At 43.6% G+C, this 19,953-nt stretch overlaps 2 protein-coding genes across 2 annotated transcripts in view; one reads left to right on the top strand and one right to left on the bottom strand.

Moving 5' to 3' along the window:
- Positions 1 to 19,953, bottom strand: part of LOC134791630 (cilia- and flagella-associated protein 52) — a 37,128-nt gene continuing 17,175 nt past the window's right edge. The window contains exons 10-18 of the mRNA XM_063762679.1: positions 6,668 to 6,816; positions 5,879 to 6,024; positions 5,213 to 5,364; positions 4,591 to 4,735; positions 3,381 to 3,473; positions 2,924 to 3,067; positions 1,420 to 1,605; positions 715 to 859; positions 1 to 381 (exon numbers count right to left, since the gene is read on the bottom strand). Of these exons, the coding sequence (XP_063618749.1) occupies positions 308 to 381; positions 715 to 859; positions 1,420 to 1,605; positions 2,924 to 3,067; positions 3,381 to 3,473; positions 4,591 to 4,735; positions 5,213 to 5,364; positions 5,879 to 6,024; positions 6,668 to 6,816 (1,234 nt within the window). The 3' untranslated portion in view covers positions 1 to 307. The remainder of the gene's footprint in view (positions 382 to 714; positions 860 to 1,419; positions 1,606 to 2,923; positions 3,068 to 3,380; positions 3,474 to 4,590; positions 4,736 to 5,212; positions 5,365 to 5,878; positions 6,025 to 6,667; positions 6,817 to 19,953) is intronic.
- LOC134791674 (juvenile hormone esterase-like) lies at positions 16,476 to 19,719 on the top strand. The gene is made up of 3 exons (XM_063762760.1): positions 16,476 to 16,665; positions 17,649 to 18,967; positions 19,454 to 19,719. Exons 1-3 carry the CDS (start codon positions 16,477 to 16,479, stop codon positions 19,695 to 19,697), a joined length of 1,752 nt encoding a protein of 583 aa, XP_063618830.1. The 5' UTR covers position 16,476; the 3' UTR covers positions 19,698 to 19,719.

The raw sequence follows: 19,953 nt of genomic DNA, 5'->3' as shown, positions 1-19,953 counted from the left end.
CATATATAAATAAGCCGATAATAATACACTTCAGTCTGTTTGATTAAATATTGTCAGATCTATTCTGGCTAAAATTAACACATTCGTCACTGCCAGACAAAAAAAAAACAGGATTTATACGATTTCCAGTCATATGTTAGGTAGGCTCTTTGGCGTAGCTATATCTATAGCTACCAGCAGCAACCCGCTTATAGTGGGTTGTCTGGCAACTCTTGCTTCTGAGCAAAAGTTACGAGCGCCCACTAGGCGGGTTCCTGGCAGTGAACATGTTAAACTAAAGATTTCGCACTAATTGGCAGGCAAATAGTTATTTTCTATCGCCCCCGCCGCTATTGATGAATTCTTTGCTCGTCGTCTTCGTTGGTAAGTTATTCGTTTTGTCTGAAACAAGTAATTGAAATACAAACAAGTCATAAACTTTTCCATTACCTAAATGGCTTAGATAATTCATACAGGTCGATAAAAGAAATGTGGTACCTAATGATAAGGCCCGATTTAAGTTAGTAAAAGTTGCGCGCTCTCGCTTTCAGTTCGCGCGCATGATGTAGGTATTAGGGCTGATTTAACTCGCATGCTATTTTAGTTACATTGCGGACTGTTGTTTACGTCCAATTCAACCGACCGATCAAAACCCGCAATGCAATGAAACTCGCATGCGAGTTCTCGCATCGTCTAAAATTGTAATTGAGCCCTTAATGTAGTAATGTATAATACCTGCGGGCCTGCGCTTGTTGCCGGGCGCGGGCGCGGGCGGGCCGCGCGCGGCGCCGGCGCCGGCCGGGGTGGAGCGCCCCGTGTCGCACGGGCAGCACGAGTGCACGCTGCTGCGCGTCGTGTCCATCGCCTCTATCTTCTCTATCTGTTACATTCCAACAATACCGTCAATGTGGTGAAAACCATCTACAAGGTAAGGCCGACTGTAAGCTGTTAACCCTTGCATTTGTACACATACATACTACTCGTACTTACTCCGCTTGGCAAAGGCGTGAAGCTCTGCCTTTCTGACTGTGTTTGAGCAACGCTTTCCATCAGAGAAGCGCCCTTATGGTTCATGGACTTAGACGTAGGATATTTCTATCAGAAAAGGGTCCTGTCCTGATGGGATGGAAAGCCACAAATATGAAAGTTCTGGACCTATGACGGTCTTCCCAGCAGTAAATTTTATTATGTCGAACATCCTTCACTACTTATATATTTTTTGATCAAACCTTAGAAGGTGCCGCACCCTATGCTGTCGGTCCCTGACGCCCTCTTCTCCTGCTCTGGTTTATTCGACAACGGCAGTCTCAGCTCGTCTTGAAAGTTCTGGGATTTCTGGCACTCTTGCTAAATTTGCTTGGCTGATGACTGCGTCGTTTTCAAGATGATGATGAAAGCAGCTAGCCAAGCTATAATTTCAAGATAAGGAATGGTCCAGACCTTAGAAGGTGCCGCGGGCAACCTATGCTGCCGGTCCCCTGCCGCCTTCTTTTTCTCCTGCTCTGGTTTATCCGAGAGCGGCAGTCTCAGCTCGTCTTCAAGGCTCTGAGGTTTCTTCTGCCCCTCTTGGTCCTGGGTTTGCTTGGCTGATGATGGCTGCGACCGCTTCTCTGATTGTAAATATATCTGGAAATAAATTCCACAGTTAATAATACGATGTATTATTTGACACTATAGGGCGATAATCAATTAATCATGAATAATTTCGTACATTGACTCGCCTGATCCTATCTCTATCGCACGCATATAGTTATAATTGCTCGCACAGTGGCATTGGACGGGCCAGCAACATAACTACGCGCGTGCGATTGAGATAGGAACAGAAAGCCTAAGCCAAGATGACAATCGTTTCCGCTGAAACAGTGAAACGCGATGAGTGATAGAAACAGAAAGCGTTTCGTTGTCGTATCGCAAACGAATGCCATCGTGGCTAGCCACCCGGGCGGGTCACTGTACTCGCACAAAATAATTCCTGCTTAGCATCGTTACTCCATTCTGTTTGTTTATCCCTCTTGGTATGACATACCTCAGGCGTCCTCCACACGATGATGCTGCCGGCAGCACAGGCGCTCACGACGAACCGCCGGTCCGGCGAGAACTTAGCACAAGTCACTGCCCCAGCATGCCCTAGTCCCATGTGTGTGTCGATGTCCTGGTACCACACCTAGTTACAACATACCTCGGGCGTCCTCCACACGATGATACTGCCGGCAGCACAGGCGCTCACGACGAACCGCCGGTCCGGCGAGAACTTAGCACAAGTCACTGCCCCAGCATGCCCTAGTCCCATGTGTGTGTCGATGTCCTGGTACCACACCTAGTTACAACATACCTCGGGCGTCCTCCACACGATGATACTGCCGGCAGCACAGGCGCTCACGACGAACCGCCGGGCCGGCGAGAACTTAGCACAAGTCACTGCCCCAGCATGCCCTAGTCCCATGTGCGTGTAGATGTCCTGGTACCACACCTAGTTACAACATACCTCGGGCGTCCTCCACACGATGATACTGCCGGCAGCACAGGCGCTCACGACGAACCGCCGGTCCGGCGAGAACTTAGCACAAGTCACTGCCCCAGCATGCCCTAGTCCCATGTGCGTGTAGATGTCCTGGTACCACACCTAGTTACAACATACCTCGGGCGTCCTCCACACGATGATACTGCCGGCAGCACAGGCGCTCACGACGAACCGCCGGGCCGGCGAGAACTTAGCACAAGTCACTGCCCCAGCATGCCCTAGTCCCATGTGCGTGTAGATGTCCTGGTACCACACCTAGTTACAACATACCTCGGGCGTCCTCCACACGATGATACTGCCGGCAGCACAGGCGCTCACGACGAACCGTCGGTCCGGCGAGAACTTAGCACAAGTCACTGCCCCAGCATGCCCTAGTCCCATGTGCGTGTCGATGTCCTGGTACCACACCTAGTTACAACATACCTCGGGCGTCCTCCACACGATGATACTGCCGGCAGCACAGGCGCTCACGACGAACCGTCGGTCCGGCGAGAACTTAGCACAAGTCACTGCCCCAGCATGCCCTAGTCCCATGTGCGTGTAGATGCCCTCCTGGTATTTCCAGATCTAGAACGTGAACATTTTATAGTTGAAAACAGTAGAAGCAAAATATGTCTCATTAACCCCTTGAACGCCACGGCTATCGTGTGCGGCGCGTCATTAAACCTTGTCGGAATGTCTAAAAAACATTATATTATCAAGTGATCTTGTGGCAGGGGGGGGGGGGAAGGTTGCGTTAGGGTTCCGTACCTCAAGGACCGTAGACAGACACAACATCGCACTTACCCGGTTTTAAGTCAATTATCTTTGTACTTCCAATTTACTGTGCCAGTCGGCCTTTGATGCCACTATGCTAATGCGTATGCTGAAACCATAATACCTTGACGATCTGGTCGTTACAGCCAGTGACGAAGAGCTGACCATCGCACGATATGTCGAGCCCGTTGACTGCTCCGACTTTGCTCGCCTCCAACTACGACCAAAACATTCAATACAGTTAGTAGAGTAGTATTGTTAGTAGAGTAGATACTATTCATGATAGCAAAGAAAATTTATTGTAATAGAGAGGTAAACCCCAAGAAAAAAACGTGCCCTTTAGTCTGACATCCAAATCCGAAGTTTGTTTTCTTGACTCTATTTATTTTCAGTAGACTTCTATTTATTTTGTGAACCAATTTTAGATTCTCTCGCGGTTGACTGAAAATTGACGGAATTTTAGTACAATTGGCAACGCGATGACGGAATGTTCAAAATGACTGTGTAGTGTACAAATGCAGTGCAATGAAATATTCGTAAAGATACTTGGTCCCGGTACACAGTGGTCAAGGATGGTCCATGACAAGTCATCGCCATTGTGTACAGAGGGCAAGTGTCCATGGCAGTGGCATGGCATGTCCCATCGTCAGCCACTGTGTACTGGGGCCTTAAAGGTACCTCTCTGGCCAGGTTCCCGCTGCCCGCCTCCCAGTAGGCGACGCGGCGGTCCGTGCCGCCCGTCAGCAGCTGGCAGCCCTGCGGCTCGAAGCACACACACATGAACAGCGTGCTCGCGTACATCACTTGCCGGCGGAATAGCGACCTGGGGAGGTTGTAGGTACCTCTCTGGCCAGGTTCCCGCTGCCCGCCTCCCAGTAGGCGACGCGGCGGTCCGTGCCGCCCGTCAGCAGCTGGCAGCCCTGCGGCTCGAAGCACACACACATGAACAGCGTGCTCGCGTACATCACTTGCCGGCGAGATAGCGACCTGGGGAGGTTGTAGGTACCTCTCTGGCCAGGTTCCCGCTGCCCGCCTCGCAGTAGGAGACGCGGCGGTCCGTGCCGCCCGTCAACAGCTGGCAGCCCTGCGGCTCGAAGCACACACACATGAACAGCGTGCTCGCGTACATCACTTGCCGGCGAGATAGCGACCTGGGGAGGTTGTAGGTACCTCTCTGGCCAGGTTCCCGCTGCCCGCCTCCCAGTAGGAGACGCGGCGGTCCGTGCCGCCCGTCAACAGCTGGCAGCCCTGCGGCTCGAAGCACACACAAATGAACAGCGTGCTCGCGTACATCACTTGCCGGCGAGATAGCGACCTGGGGAGGTTGTAGGTACCTCTCTGGCCAGGTTCCCGCTGCCCGCCTCCCAGTAGGCGACGCGGCGGTCCGTGCCGCCCGTCAGCAGCTGGCAGCCCTGCGGCTCGAAGCACACACACATGAACAGCGTGCTCGCGTACATCACTTGCCGGCGGGATAGCGACCTGGGGAGGTTGAAATGGAGGTTATAACTAAACCCAATAACCACTAAAATGGCCCTTAAGTGGCTCTAAGACTTATGCGGGTTCGCATGTGTGAGCGAGATAGCGCTAAGCACGTATATAGCAATGTCCCCCTTGCACACCAGGAAAAGCTTACGAAGCTTTTCATATTCCAAAAATATTGAAACTTGCACACCTGTAGGTACAAATTTTAGGTGCAACATCTTCTATCCTTATGACTGAGGGACGTGACGACTGTGGACGCTCTTTGCTAGTGTGCTACCTACTGCTCTTCAAGCCGTTCTATATTGGACCGAGTGCATGCTAGCCTGTAATGTGGCTATAGTCTCCGACGTTATTCGGCGTGGCTATACGTCCATAGGCTACTAGACTATGCGGCAAGTTGACCTTCTCCAGATTACCTGAACTTCTTTTGTTCTAAGAAACGAAGTAACAACTAGAGAGGATGATCATACTTACATCAGGTCCCAAATGATACACGAGCCGTCTGTGCCAGCGCTGACGGCCTCGCAATCGTTGGGCGACACTTGGATGGCTGACACTGGGCTCTTGTGCTCTTTCAGCACCTTCTTCAACATCTGCTTCTCGGGTTTTATGTCCCATACGCGGACCTAGAGAAAATGGTTCGTTACATACACGTTACAAGATTTCGTTTGGCAGGACTGTTGTACAAGTGAAATTGTCGAAGTGATTTCGTCGCGTCGCTACAAAGTACATGCCACACCAATTTTGGTATCTAGCAATAGTAGTTACCGCGCACCGCTACGGAACGTGCGCCACCTTGCGGTCATATCTGTCTGGATACGCGTTTTGTTAGACAGTTAACCTTCTGTACCTAGTACTATTATTTATTCTGTGATAGCGTACATCAGCCGGCCCGTGTGCGGGGTGAAGTCTTTCCAACCTGAAGCGAGGTCAACACACTTCGTAAATATAACAGTTTCGTACCTGGCCCTCACATCCCCCGGAGATCAGCGTGGTGCCACTAGAGTTCATCGCCAGCGCCGACGTGCCCTTGTTGTGGGTGTTGAATATGGCGTACATCAGCCGTGAGGGGGTGTACTTAATAGTCATCAACCTTCAGGCCGCAACACACATACTTACTTTATAACAGTTTGATCGTACCTGCCCCTCACATCCCCCGGAGATAAGCGTAGTGCCGCTAGAGTTCATCGCCAGCGCCGACGTGCCCTTGTTGTGGGTGTTGAATATGGCGTACATCAGCCGGCCCGTGAGCGGGGTGAAGGCGCGGATTGTTCCGTCGTTCCAAGCTGAACATACACATAGCGTATAGCGTCTAATGACAAAGTTTTTCACATATTTATACATTACATTGTGCATTAAAGGCCAGTGTGGGATTTGACCTAAAGCCCAGTTGGCCCGGGCCTAAGGCGGCAAGATATTAGGGGTGGCAGCAGGGCGACACAGTCTATGGCTACTGAGAAAGCGGCGGCTAGTAGTTACTACAAGGCCTTTTTTTTGACGGAGTCGCCGCTCCTTATCCCTCTCTTGGAGAGAGGGGGGAGAATTTGGCCCTACCCACTAAACCCACTCCGGCGTTTCACCCTCTTTGCCGTTCGTGAGGGCGCACTGGGATCGATGTCATTCCACCACGGAGTTACTACAAGGCCTGGGGCCTAGCCTAGAGCGGCCGTCACTGCAAATCCGCCACTCTGTTACGGCTCGGCCACGACATCGAGTGACTTGCGACGGCGGGAGCGATAACCATAGGTTGGAGCGTGATACAGCGATCGGACCTTTCGCTCCAACCTATCGCTCCCGCCGTCGGAAGTCGCTCGATGTCGTGGCCGAGCCGTTAAAGGCTTAATTTGACTCTTCGGTAATAGATGAGAAACATTATATATAATTCAATTTGCTTGGATGAAAAGGTGTGATTATTAAACGACAACATACCAGAGACAATGGACTTGCCGTCACCACTAAACAGCACAGAGCTGCACGTGAAGTTGGGAACGGAGATACGCAGCAGCTCCAGGCAGGTCTCGAGGCACCACACGCGGACGTCGCCCGAGCCCGCCGTCGCGAACACACCTGACATGCCCCTGACAACATGGAATATACCTGTTATACACGAGGTGTTTTTACGTAATTGAATATTTTTAAATTCTGTTAAATCCGCCGTATGGCTAAGTAGCTACATTTAATGAAACTAAATGGCATACCTAATCAATTTTCAAAAATGAGGATTTTGTTTAGGTTTCATACAAAATAATTAAATAAGTAGGTACCTACAGCATATCGTCAGGGGACAAGCAAAACTCACTAATTACTACCACAAGTTAATAGCCATAGTGAACCATATTTGAACTTGACTTTAAAAAGGCGTTTGATACTGTTGATAATGACGTCCTTCTGTTGAAACTAGCCGCGGTAGGTTTTACTCCCCGACTTCTTAATTTTTTTGCAAATTATCTTAAAAACAGGAACCAGTATGTTGACTTTAAAGGCTTTTTTTCAAACAATTATCGCACACCTTCAGGAGTCAGTCAGGGCAGCAATTTGGGACCATTAGAATTCACAATTATGATCAACGATCTTCCCGACGTAGTACAGCAGGCTAATTGTCTTCTATTCGCAGATGATGTTAAACTGTTTTTAAAAATAAATAATTTAAATGATTGTCAAAAGTTACAAAATGATATTCAACAAGTAGTAAATTGGAGCAATATAAATAAATTATATTTTAATTTGTCGAAATGCAGCGTAATGACATGCAGTAGGGCGCTCTCTCCCTTCCAATACGAGTATAACGTAGGAGGGCAACTGGCTACGAGAGTATTAACCGTACGAGATCTAGGGATACTTGTTGAGTCTGACTTGTCCTTCCGAACGCACATTATAGGTATTTGTAAAAAAGCTTATAGGAACTTAGGCTTCATACTACGCCAGACCAAAAACTTCCGCAATACAGCAGCAGTGAAAGCTCTATATAACGCTCTTGTTAGGAGTAGATTAGAAAGCGGCGCGATCATATGGAACCCACATGAAACCAAATATATAATGTTAATTGAAAAGATGCAGAACAAATTCCTTAGGCATCTATACTTAAAAAACTATGGTATATATCCATTTTACCCGTTGATGTACCCGACACTTTTTGACATTGGTATGGTTGGATACATTAAGTTAGAAGTCAGAAGAAAATGAGCACTGGCCACATACGCTTTTAAGGTGTTGAGGGGTAAGATACATAACCCCACAGTGCTGGGCTCACTGGGACTATTGGTGCCTCAAGGACCTCGACGGCGTGCGCCACGCCTGCTTGCTCGCCCGACCGCGCGTACCAACTTACTAGCCAATTCACCTACTGTCAGGGCGATATTAATATTAAATGAGGTATCTACTAAAATAGACTTATTTAACTGCACCTTGACTGAGTTCACAGAAGCTACAAGCCGCCAACTATGTTATTTGTGATATTGTAATTTTTTTTATGTGTTGTTAAAAATTGTTAATAATGTTTAGTTTTTTATAAATATGTAATATTTATTACGCGTTGGACTATATAGTCTGTAAGTGATATGTATTAATTTAAATAATAAATAAATAAAAATATTAATACAAATAAGGTTGATTATTGTTTAATATTTTTTTACTAATTAGAGAGTTTTGCTTGTCACCTTACGATATTAGCGTTGTTGTAACACAGGCATTATTTTTATTAGATTTGCGACCATTGCGTCGCGCGAGTTTATATACATACTAGGTACTCAGGTTCACTCTATTTGGCGGACAATTTCATATTTAACCGTTCTATGTTAAAGGCTCTATATCAGTTCATGTATGTATGTAAACAAGTAGATACATATTACTCAAATGTGGTATTATCTATGAAAAGGGACCTTATTGTCGATGGCGCTTACGACACTAACATCGATGAGCACTAAACGTAGTAGTTTAAAATTGGTGATTCTGGCCCATTTTAGTTATTTTGATTTCCAATTTAGCAATTAAGTTTCTTTGATTACCACCACCATATTTACAGACTTTTACAAGGATTTCATGCATTATTTTCTAGTATATATAACTTCAATCCTTGAACTACGTTATTGCTTGTCAGAAACACGACGGCACATTATTTTCTCGATAGAATCTTAAGTTGAAAACATGCCTAACACTGTCTTTATTTCCTTATGTTAGAAGTACTAGGACGAAAATGTATATGAAACTTACTTCAGTCGATAGCTTTTAAGTAAATCTTCATTATTGCTTGTCCTTTTATCGATACGTTAATTTTTTCATTCATCATTTGATGAATTCAACATTTTGCCTACTAAATTACACCCTACGCGGCAATACCTTGCGCCTATTCCTCACGCCAGTACGCCCGTGACCACTGTCAGCGTCGGACCTGTGCTAGTTTAGCGGACGTTTCATAAAATGGGTAATCACAGTATAAATATGCAAATATGTTATACACACAATGTTTTTCAACATACTTACGAAGAAAAGCAAAATAATTCTTAAATACGGTGACATTTCAGACATTCGTCCGTCATATTGTCATTTTATAACAAGTTGGGCAGCAAAGGCACACACCCATCTAACCAATCCGGAATTCAGTCACGATTGATAAATTGTGTAAACATATTTTAAAAGGCTATAAAATTAATCAAATTGAATAATTTAGACTGGTCACATTTTTGTAAAAATCGATTTCTTCTGGCAAAACATATTACTTTTTGGCAACCGGGTTTTTTAACCTAATTAGACCCCGCTGAATCCGAATTTGCCGGTTGCTTGATCGAATTCTTGACTGGAAGTGAGATATGTGATATTAAAGGTCCCTTTTTTTAGTTTTTCGTAAATAACCCGTAAACGGTGGCCAATATAAAAAAAATGAACTAATAATCTACACAAAATTTGCAATAAAAAAGATTCAGTACATTTTTAGCAGGGATCAATATTTAAAAAGATAATAAAGAGGGAAAGTTAATTATAATAAATTCTAAGGTTCCTTGTTTTTATTTTTTCGTGAATAATTTGAAAAGTATGACTCATAGCAAAAACAAATCTTACACATAAATCATCATCATCATCATCATCATCATCTCAGCCATAAGACGTCCACTGCTGAACATAGGCCTCCCCCTTGGACCTCCATACGTGCCGGTTGGAAGCGACCCGCATCCAGCGTCTTCCGGCGACCTTAAGAAGATCGTCTGTCCATCTTGTGGGTGGACGTCCTACGCTGCGCTTGCTAGTCCGTGGTCTCTACTCGAGCACATTTCGACCCCATCGGCCATCTTCTCTGCGTGCAATGTGGCCTGCCCATTGCCACTTCAGCTTGCTAATCCGGTGGGCTATGTCGGTGACTTTAGTTCGTCTACGGATCTCCTCATTTCTGATTCGATCACGTAGAGAAACTCCGAGCATAGCCCTCTCCATAGCTCGTTGAGCGACTTTGAGTTTTGAGATGAGGCCGATAGTGAAAGACCACGTTTCGGAGCCGTAAGTCATCACTGGTAACACACATTGAGTAAAGACTTTCGTCTTGAGGCACTGAGGTATGTCGGACGAAAAGACATTACGTAGTTTCCCGCACGCTGCCCAACCGAGTTGGATTCGGCGGTTGACCTCTTTCTCGAAGTTGGACGTACCTAATTGTACTACTTGTCCTAGGTAGATGTACGAGTCAACAACTTCGAGTACCGAGTTCCCAACAGAGACTGGGATGGGCACAACATTGGCATTTGACATAAGTTTCGTCTTGTCCATGTTCATTTTCAAGCCCACCCGTTGTGAAACTCGGTTGAGGTCATCGAGCATCATGCTGAGTTCCTCCATCGACTTTGCCATGACTACGATATCGTCGGCAAACCGAAGGTGAGTGATGTATTCGCCGTTGATGTTGATGCCAAGTCCTTCCCATTCCAGGAGCTTGAAGGCGTCTTCCATTACGGCAGTAAACAGTTTCGGAGAGATAACGTCTCCCTGCCTTACGCCTCTTTGCAATGGAATCGCCCTCGTGCTCTGCTCCTGTACTCGGACCGACATGGTGGCGTTATTATACAAACACTTCAACACTTCGATGTACCGATAGTCAATATGGCATCGCTGAAGACTCAAGCACCGCCCATGTTTCCACCGAATCGAAGGCTTTCTCATAGTCCACAAACGCTAAGCATAATGGCAAGTTATACTCTTCGGTCTTCTGTATAACTTGCCGCAGCGTATGGATGTGGTCTATGGTACTATAGCCTTTTCGGAAACCGGCTTGTTCGGGAGGCTGGAAGTCATCAAGTCTGTGTTCGAGACGGTTCGTGATGACCCTTGGAAACAGCTTATAGACATGGCTCAGAAGCGTGATGGGTCTGTAGTTCTTCAATAGGTTGTTATCACCTTTTTTGAAGAACAGCACCACCTCGCCTCTATTCCATGTTTCAGGCGTTATGCCCTCGGACAAGGCGGAATTAAAGAGCTTCTGGAGGACTTTAAGTACCGGTGTTCCACCCGCTCTCAGAAGCTCTGAAGTGATTTCGTCTTTGCCCGGCGCCTTGTTGTTCTTAAGCTGCTTCAGGGCCATCCTAATCTCGTACAGACTGATGTCCGGGATATCTTCGGTATAATGTCGGGACAGCTTGGCTCTTGGATCTCCTACCAAGCTGTCAACGGGCTTTGCGATCGAAGTGTATAACTGTCCATAGAACCTCTCGATCTCACCTAAAACCTCCGCTTTGCTCGACGCTATGCTGCCATCTTCCCGTTTCAGCTTTGTCAGCTGGCTTTGCCCAATAGACCCTTGCTTTGCTTGCGTTGCTTTGTCCTTTGCGAACACTTTGGAGCCTTGGTTTCGCTCAATAGTCTCTTTAATACGGTTAGTATTAAAGAGACGCAGATCATGTCGCAAGGACTTAGATATACGTCTATTGAGCTGCCTATATGACTCCGCGTCATCGGGAGACTGCAACTGTAGCGAGCGTCGTTCAGCCATGAGGTTTAAGGTTTGCTCGGTCAATTTCTGAGGTCTATCTTTACGGCGGGGTCTAAAAAACTTAGACCCTACTGTGTGGACAGTTTCCACTAGCCCGTCGTTGATTTCGTCAACTGAAGCCAAGTTCTCTAGGCAAGCAAAGCGGTTAGAGAGCTCGAGTTGAAAGCTTTCGGGGTTTTGAACATGGGCTCGAGTAGGTCGGAGCGTAGACTTCATCAGGCTGGACCTTTCAAGTTTAATATTGATATTCAGTGTGCCTCTTACGATTCGGTGATCACTACCGGTCTTTACCCTGTTGATCACACATAAATAATAAACATAAAATTTCCTACAAGAAACATGTAGAACACTTTTCGCTAGGATCAATATTTAAAAAGACAAAGCAGCCGGTAAGTTAATTACAATCAATTTTAAAGTCCCTTTTTAGTTTTTTGTAAATAACTCGTAAACGGTGTCCCATAGCAAAATAGGTTTTATGAATAAATAATCTACATAAAATTTCCTGCAAAAAACATCTGAACACTTTTCTCTAGGATCAATATTTAAAACGATATTAAAGGAAGAAAGTTCATTACAATCAATTCACATGTCACTTTTTTTAGTTTTTAGGGTCCCGTACCTCAAAAGGAAAAAACGGAACCCTTATAGGATCACTCGTGCGACTGTCTGTCTGTCTGTCCGTCTGTCACAGCCCATTTTCTTCAAAAGTACTGGACCAATTAAGTTGAAATTTGGTACACACGTAAATTCGTGACCCAAAGACGGACATCTTACGTAAACAAATGAATTTTAAACATGGAGGCCACTTTTTAGCCAAGGGGGGTTAGTTAACATTAAGAACCTATTTTGCTATGGGCCACCGTTTACGAGTCATTTACGAAAAACTTAAAATAGGGACCTGGAAATTGATTATAATTAACTTACCCCCTTTAATACCTCATTAAATATTGATCGTAGCGAAAAAGTGTACAAAACCTTTTTTGTGGACAATTTTATGTTCAATATTTATGTATAATATTTTTTGCAACTGCCCCCGTTGCACCCGTTTACGAGTTATTTACGAAAAAAAAGCGACCTGTGAACTGATTGTGATTAACTTTCTTCCTTTAATATCGTTTTAAATATTGATCCTAGAGAAAAGTGTTCAGATGTTTTTTGCAGAAAATTTTATGGAGATTATTTATTCATAAAAACCTATTGTGCTATGGGACACCGTTTACGAGTTGTTTACAAAAAACTAAAAAGGGACTTTAAAATTGATTATAATTGACTTACCGGATGCTTTGTCTTTTTAAATATTGATCCTAGCGAAAAGTGTTCTACATGTTTCTTGTAGGAAATTTTATGTTTATTATTTGTGTAAAATTTGTTTTTGCTATGAGTCATACTTTTCAAATTATTAACGAAAAAATAAAAACAAGGAACCTTAGAATTTATTATAATTAACTTTCCCTCTTTATTATCTTTTTAAATATTGATCCCTGCTAAAAATGTACTAAATCTTTTTTTATTGAAAATGTTGTGTCGATTATTAACGTTTAACAAATTTTTTTATATTGGCCACCGTTTACGAGTTATTTACGAAAAACTAAAAAAAGAGACCTTCAAAAAGTGATTATAATTAACTTTCCCGCCTTAATATCTCTTTGAATATTGATCCTAGCGAAAAATTGTACGGAATCTTTCTTGTAGGCAATTTTATGCAGATTACTTATGTTTAAGAAAATTTTTGCTATGCGCCACCGTTTAAGAGTTATTTACGAAAAACTAAAAAAAAGGGACCTTTAATATCAACTATCTCACTTCCAGTCAAGAATTCGATCAATCAACCGGCAATTTCAGATTCAGCGGGGTCTAATTAGGTTAAAAAACCCGGCTGCCAAAAAATAATATGTTTTGCCAGTCGAAATCGATTTTTACAAAAACATGATCAGTCAAGTATACACTCATATTGTATACATATAATTAATAATTATTTAGGTACACTCACCGACCTCACCGTCTTACCTACCATTTTTAGGGTTCCCTACCCAAAGGGTAAAACGGAACCCTATTAGTAAGACTCCGCTGTCCGTCCGTTCGTCCGTCCGTCTGTCAGCAGGCTGTATCTCACGAACCGTGATAGCTAGACTGTTGAAATTTTCACAGATGATGTATTTCTGTTGCCGCTATAACAACAAATACTAAAAAGTACGGAACCATCGGTGGGCTCAGTGGGCGAGTCCGACTCGCGCTTGTCCGGTTTTTTATTTCATTAAGTACTCATCAAAATTCGAATTTACTAATAAATCTTTTTCAATATTAATTGCCGAACTAAAAATCCCGGAACTGACGATTCAGAATACCGATGTCGTCAGAATAAGGACGTAGACGTGCTGCGCGGGAATGGTGCGGTGCGCCGCGCGGGGCGCCCGCCTGCCCGTTCTACCACTCGTCTGCTTCACCCCCTTGAAAACGTAAAACTCGAATATAAGAGCGCCTTAAATATTCTATACACTTTTTCGCTAGGATCAATCTTCTTGTCCTTCAACCTAGCGTTTTAGCTAAGCGTCCGGTCTTCAGCATCCTCTGGTGTGAGTAGATTTTAAGTAGATTACTTATGTATCAGAACATTTTTTGGTACAGGCCACCGTTTACGAGTTATTTACAAAAAATATTAACAATTGATCATATTTAACTTTTTACCTTAAATATTTTTTTAAATACTGATCCTAGCGAAAAAGTGTATAGCATATTTAATGTAGACAATTTTACGCAGATTACTTATGTATCAGAACATTTTTGCTATAGGTCACCGTTTACGAGTTATTTATAAAAAACTACAAAGGGACCTTTAAACCCGATGACTGATAAGTTCATCAGCGTCACATAACATAAATTGACCTCCGCATTGGATAGACAGCAACATTGAATGTTCCAGTAATCAAAGAAACTTAATTGCGAAATTGGAAATCAAAATAACTAAAATGGGCCAGAATCCCCAATTTTAAACTACTACGTTTTGTGCTCATCGATGTTAGTGTCGTAAGCGCCATCGACAATAAGGTCCCTTTTCATAGATAATACCACAAATTATCTGAATATTGTACCAAAGTCACATACAGAAGATAAACTAATTAATTACCTTACATTAGCCATATTATCAATAGGTCGATTAATTATCTGGTACGATAATCAACAGAGCCTGGATTATTGATGACATAACAGTTTTGAACAAAACAACAACAATACAAAAGGTAATCAACTAATCACGGTTCATATCGCGGTCGACATAAGTCTATTGATGGCCTGCTTGAACATTGAACATGGCTAGTGACTTATCGATATTTTTCCAGGTTTCGCTTAGGTACTTCGTTTGCTTATTAGCGACCCAAAGCGGGTACCTATAGCAACAGTTGCAATTCAGCGAAGCTGAGAAGACAAGCAATGCTATTGGTGGATTGTTCCCTGTGCGAATAGAAATCTGTCCACCTCCAGGTACCGGATGGCCATCGACCTTATGGGGCATCCCACGCAGGATCTTTGGGCCGCCCTATCCCCTGGAAGTTCTCGCGCGCGACTCCATAGTCCATACATCTAGCGCAACTACAAGTAGGTATGCTAACGCAATAGTCGCAATACATAGCCGCTCGTAAAAAAATATCAACAATGAATTACACAGTTGAGGCTAAATTAAAAAAATATATTTGAAAATTGTTTTATCGCACTGAAGTCTTCCTCGTTTCAATTTGAGGTTGTATCAAAAATACACGCCGTGTAGTAGGTAAGAACTAATATAATCTGTGGTATTGCAGCCAAATTATGATGTTAAATATAAAATAAATAATATTTTTCATCACACTTGCTCGAAAAATACCTTATTTCATGCAGGTGTAGGTGTACAGAAGGACAAAGGCCTATATATTGATCCCGCGGGAGTTATGAACGGTGAAAAAAAAAACTATAACTCCCTAGGGAGTTAAGTATAGCTTTTTTTTTATTATGTCACTAATTCATACGAACTATGATGTGATGAAAAACATTGTGTGTAACTCCGGGGGTAAGAATATTGTTACTCGAGTCTTTAATTCACTCCAGCCTAATTCCACTTTAAGTGCACAATCGAAAGAAAGAAAGAAAAGAATAGTACATTGTGCAACGTCCCCCACGTTGCACAATGTACTATTCGTTTCTGATAACTGACGTCAAGATTAAAAAGAATAACAAGATAACGAAAATAGATTAATGTTTTATGACTTGATGTAGGTTACTTATTAAAAGCAAATGTTAGTACACGATGACTAGACTAAGGTAACACAAGTCGGCAAAAAAAGTGAGTGTTTTACCTTCTTTTTACAAGCTTTTATTTAGTTTCACCTGACCGTTGTCTGTGTGTAATCAAATATTGCAAGTTAAATTTGATCCACTTCCGGGTTTCCGATTGAGCTGAAATTTTGCATACATATGTAAGTCGGGTGACAATGCAATATTATGGTGTCATCGAGCTGATCTGATGATGGAAACCGGAGGTGGCCATAGGAACTCTGTGATAAGACAACGAAACCTAATTGTGTTTGGGGTTCTTAGAATTGTCTCGATGAGTATTAGTTGCCTGTGAAAAAAAAAGTACAGTCGGTGATAAAAGCTTGTACCAAAAATGAAATTTTTGCCAAAAACTTATTTGGTAATTTTTTTTGGAAATAGTCAGCAAACAATATTTTTTGAACGATTGAAAACGGGCTTCGGTTTAATTACAATTCAGTTTTATTTTTTACTTTTTTAGATGAAAATGCGTCAAATATTGGTTCCGAGTGCAGCGTTATTGCTATTTGTCGTGCAAGGGACAGCAGATGTAGTGGTTGAAGTGAATGAGGGTACGCTGGAGGGAACGTATGAGCAGAATGAGTACGGAGGTTCTTTCTACAGCTTCAAAGGTATCCCTTATGCCCTACCACCGGTTGGAGACCTCAGGTTTAAAGTACGTATAACTTTGCACTTATTACTTACTTAATTTATTTGTGAAAAATGATCAAACACGCACGCAATTAACAATCAAATTCACTAGCAATTTCGACTAGGCGACATTTATTTGAAACTTAGGTTTAAATAAAATAGGTACATATAATTTAAGGTATATGTGGAGAAGACCATCTATCAGGTAAGGTCATCTACAAGCTGTTTCGTCGATTTTAAACTGTTATGAGACACACTAACATAATTTTGCGGTTTAGACTCACTTGTTTTAGTCACTAATAATAAGTGAGTGTAAACTGTAAAATTATTCGGAGCTGTTTCGTCGCTTCTAATTCTTGCGTTTGCACACATACTCTACTTACAGAAGGTCGATAGAGCAGGAGGGAAGCTCTTCCTTTTCGACTGTGTCTGAGCGAAGTACTTATACAAATATACTAGAGTTGTTTTGTTGCCTTGTGACTAGAGATGCAACGGATAGTTGTTTGGCCGGATACCGGATATTTGGCCTGACCATCGGCCGAATATCCGGTATCCGGCCGCCGGATATTCGGCCAGCGGTACTATACCTACATTTCGGTTTTTCAGGTGCGCATTCTGCAGGTTTGACCTGTTTCCTAGTGGACGTTCGCGCGGACACATTTCTAGGTTCGAAATGAGTGCGCGTGCAAGTCAGTGGAATGTTTAAATTGTTTTAAAATAATAAACAAGTACGACTATGATCAAGACTGTTTCTTAAATCCAATTAGTTTACTCCGAAATCAAGCTATGTTACTATCCGGTATCCGGCCGGATATTAAAATCATTGCCGGATAGGCCGGATACCGGATAGTAACCGAATATCCGGTGCATCTCTACTTGTGACGTCCTCTCAACCTTTTATGTGCTGGTCTTCTCCACATTGATCTTAAAAAAATTGATATACTTAATATAGGATAGGCATTGATTTATTGCATAAAATTAAGGTTTTCTTATTTGTTTTTTTTTCAGGCTCCACTGCCCCCAACATCTTGGCAGGGAGTAAGAAGTGCCAAAGAAGTGGGCTCCGATTGCTATCAAGTCACTCCATCATCTCTCGCAGTCGGTAGTGAAGACTGCCTCTATCTAAACGTATATACTCCAGACTTGAACCCAACAGAACTACTCCCAGTCATGTTCTGGATACATGGCGGGGGTTTCTTCAGTGGAAACGGAGGCGACATGGAGTACGGTCCGGAGTTTCTAGTGAGACGTGACGTCGTCTACGTCGCTTTCAACTACAGACTTGACATCCTCGGCTTCCTCGCTCTAGACATAGAAGAAGTTCCCGGCAACGCTGGCCTAAAAGACCAGGTCGCCGCTCTACGGTGGGTCCAAAATAACATCAGAAAATTCGGAGGCGACCCAGATAAAGTTACCATTTTCGGCGAAAGCGCCGGAGGGGCTAGCGTGACTTACCATTTGATTTCGCCAATGTCTAAAGGCCTGTTTAAAAGAGCGATCGCTCAGAGCGGTTCGCCTATCTCCCTTTGGCCTCGGATATTGGAACCGAGAGAAAAAGCTATAACTTTAGCTAGAAAATTAGGTTTCACATCCACTGATCCACATGAGATTTACGAATATCTCAAATCTCTTCCTGTGGAAACTATTGTCAATTTGAACATTCCGGTAACCATCGACGAACAAGCAATTAACCCTGGGGCTACTCATTTTGCCTCCGTGATTGAAAAAGATTTCGGCAACAGTGAGGGCTTTTTAACCGAAGATCTGATTGAGGCTCTTGAGAAAGGCATCCACGAGGATGTGGACGTGATGTCGGGGTACAATGAACACGAGGGCATATTCGGTTTGGTGATAAGAGGGCGTTACGAAAACGTTTTCAGGTATGCTGAATTTTTAGAATTCTTCTGTCCTTTAGAGCTCCGATACCATTGCAACAAGAAACAAATACTGGAAATCGGGAGGCAAATGAGGAATCGTTATATAAAAGACGATCTGGTTACTGAAGAGAAAATTTGGGATATAATCACGTATCTGTCTTTAGAGGATTTCGTATTTGACGCGATTCGCTGGCAGAAGATTATAGCACAGAGTAGCAGTAATAAGTTTTACTTGTACAAGTTCACTTGCAAGTCCGAGTTGAACATAATGATTGACTTGTTTGGGTTAGACCGGGGTCCGCTCGGGCCAGGTACGTTCGTGACCCACGCGGATGACCTTAGATACCTGTTCCCACCGAAACTGTACCCAGTCGAGATCGCTTTGAACTCGACGGAACTCAGAATGATTGAGACAGTGACGACGCTTTGGACCAACTTCGCTAAATACGGGTAAGTGGCCTTTAAAATTCAACAAAATAGATTTACAATCAATATTGCAAATACTTCTGGATCCGTGCTGGACACTCACTCGGCCGTGTCGCCCGTGTCATATTGGTCCTAATAATATTGCTGGTGAGATTTTTTTTTACATCTTTTTTCTGTTTAAATCGATAGTCCTCTAGATGCTGAGTAGAAATAACCCAAAAGTTGATGATTTTTCGATAAAAGTAAATGGTACCTACACTTTTTGCTGAAACTGCCCTCATAGCACTTTGCCAAGTCGGTGCAGAGTAAGCTTGGATAACGAAACTATAACTTACCAAATTTAGGGTGCCTTTTCCACGGTGATCTATATGCGCGGAGATGAAAGGAGACGTGCGGTAATCAACCAATAGCATTGGTTGTAATCCAGCAGAGCGGAGAAGACAACCAAATGCTATTGGTTTAACCTCGCAAATCTCCTACTAGCAAATTTCTAGTTAATTTTGTCTTCAGAAACCCTACACCGGACGAAAGCCTAGGCGCTCACTGGGCCCCCTACACCTTACAAAACCAGGACTACCTGGATATCGGAGAACATCTCGTACCCGGCACGGAGCCCGAGAAGGAAGATGTCGAGTTCTGGGAGGAGATATACAAGAAATACCTTCCTGAGAGAAGTTCGGGGAGGATGGATGCAGGAAACGCTCTCCTGATTGTCGGATTGTTTTTTATCAGTAAAAAGATTGGTGGTATGTAAAATATTGTTTTAGTGACTACACAAAAACCCGATATTTCCCAATACTAGCAGAGCTATTCATGTACAGCAGCAGAAGTACCTTCCTTCTTCCTCGATTCCTCATGACTGAGGGTCGCGACCACATGAGGTCGTTATATTGTGCACCAGGGCTCTCCATTCTGCACTGTTTTTCACCTTCCTGATAATAGGCGCCTGTGTAAGTCCCTGGCAGGCCTTCTTTACCACAGTGTCCACCCAACGGGTTGGTGGATGTCCA

The sequence above is a fragment of the Cydia splendana genome, chromosome 6 (genome assembly GCF_910591565.1).
Source record: "Cydia splendana chromosome 6, ilCydSple1.2, whole genome shotgun sequence".
Lineage (NCBI taxonomy): Eukaryota > Metazoa > Arthropoda > Insecta > Lepidoptera > Tortricidae > Cydia > Cydia splendana.
Note: the sequence above shows the minus strand (reverse complement) of the source record. Positions and strands in the feature narration are given on the sequence as shown.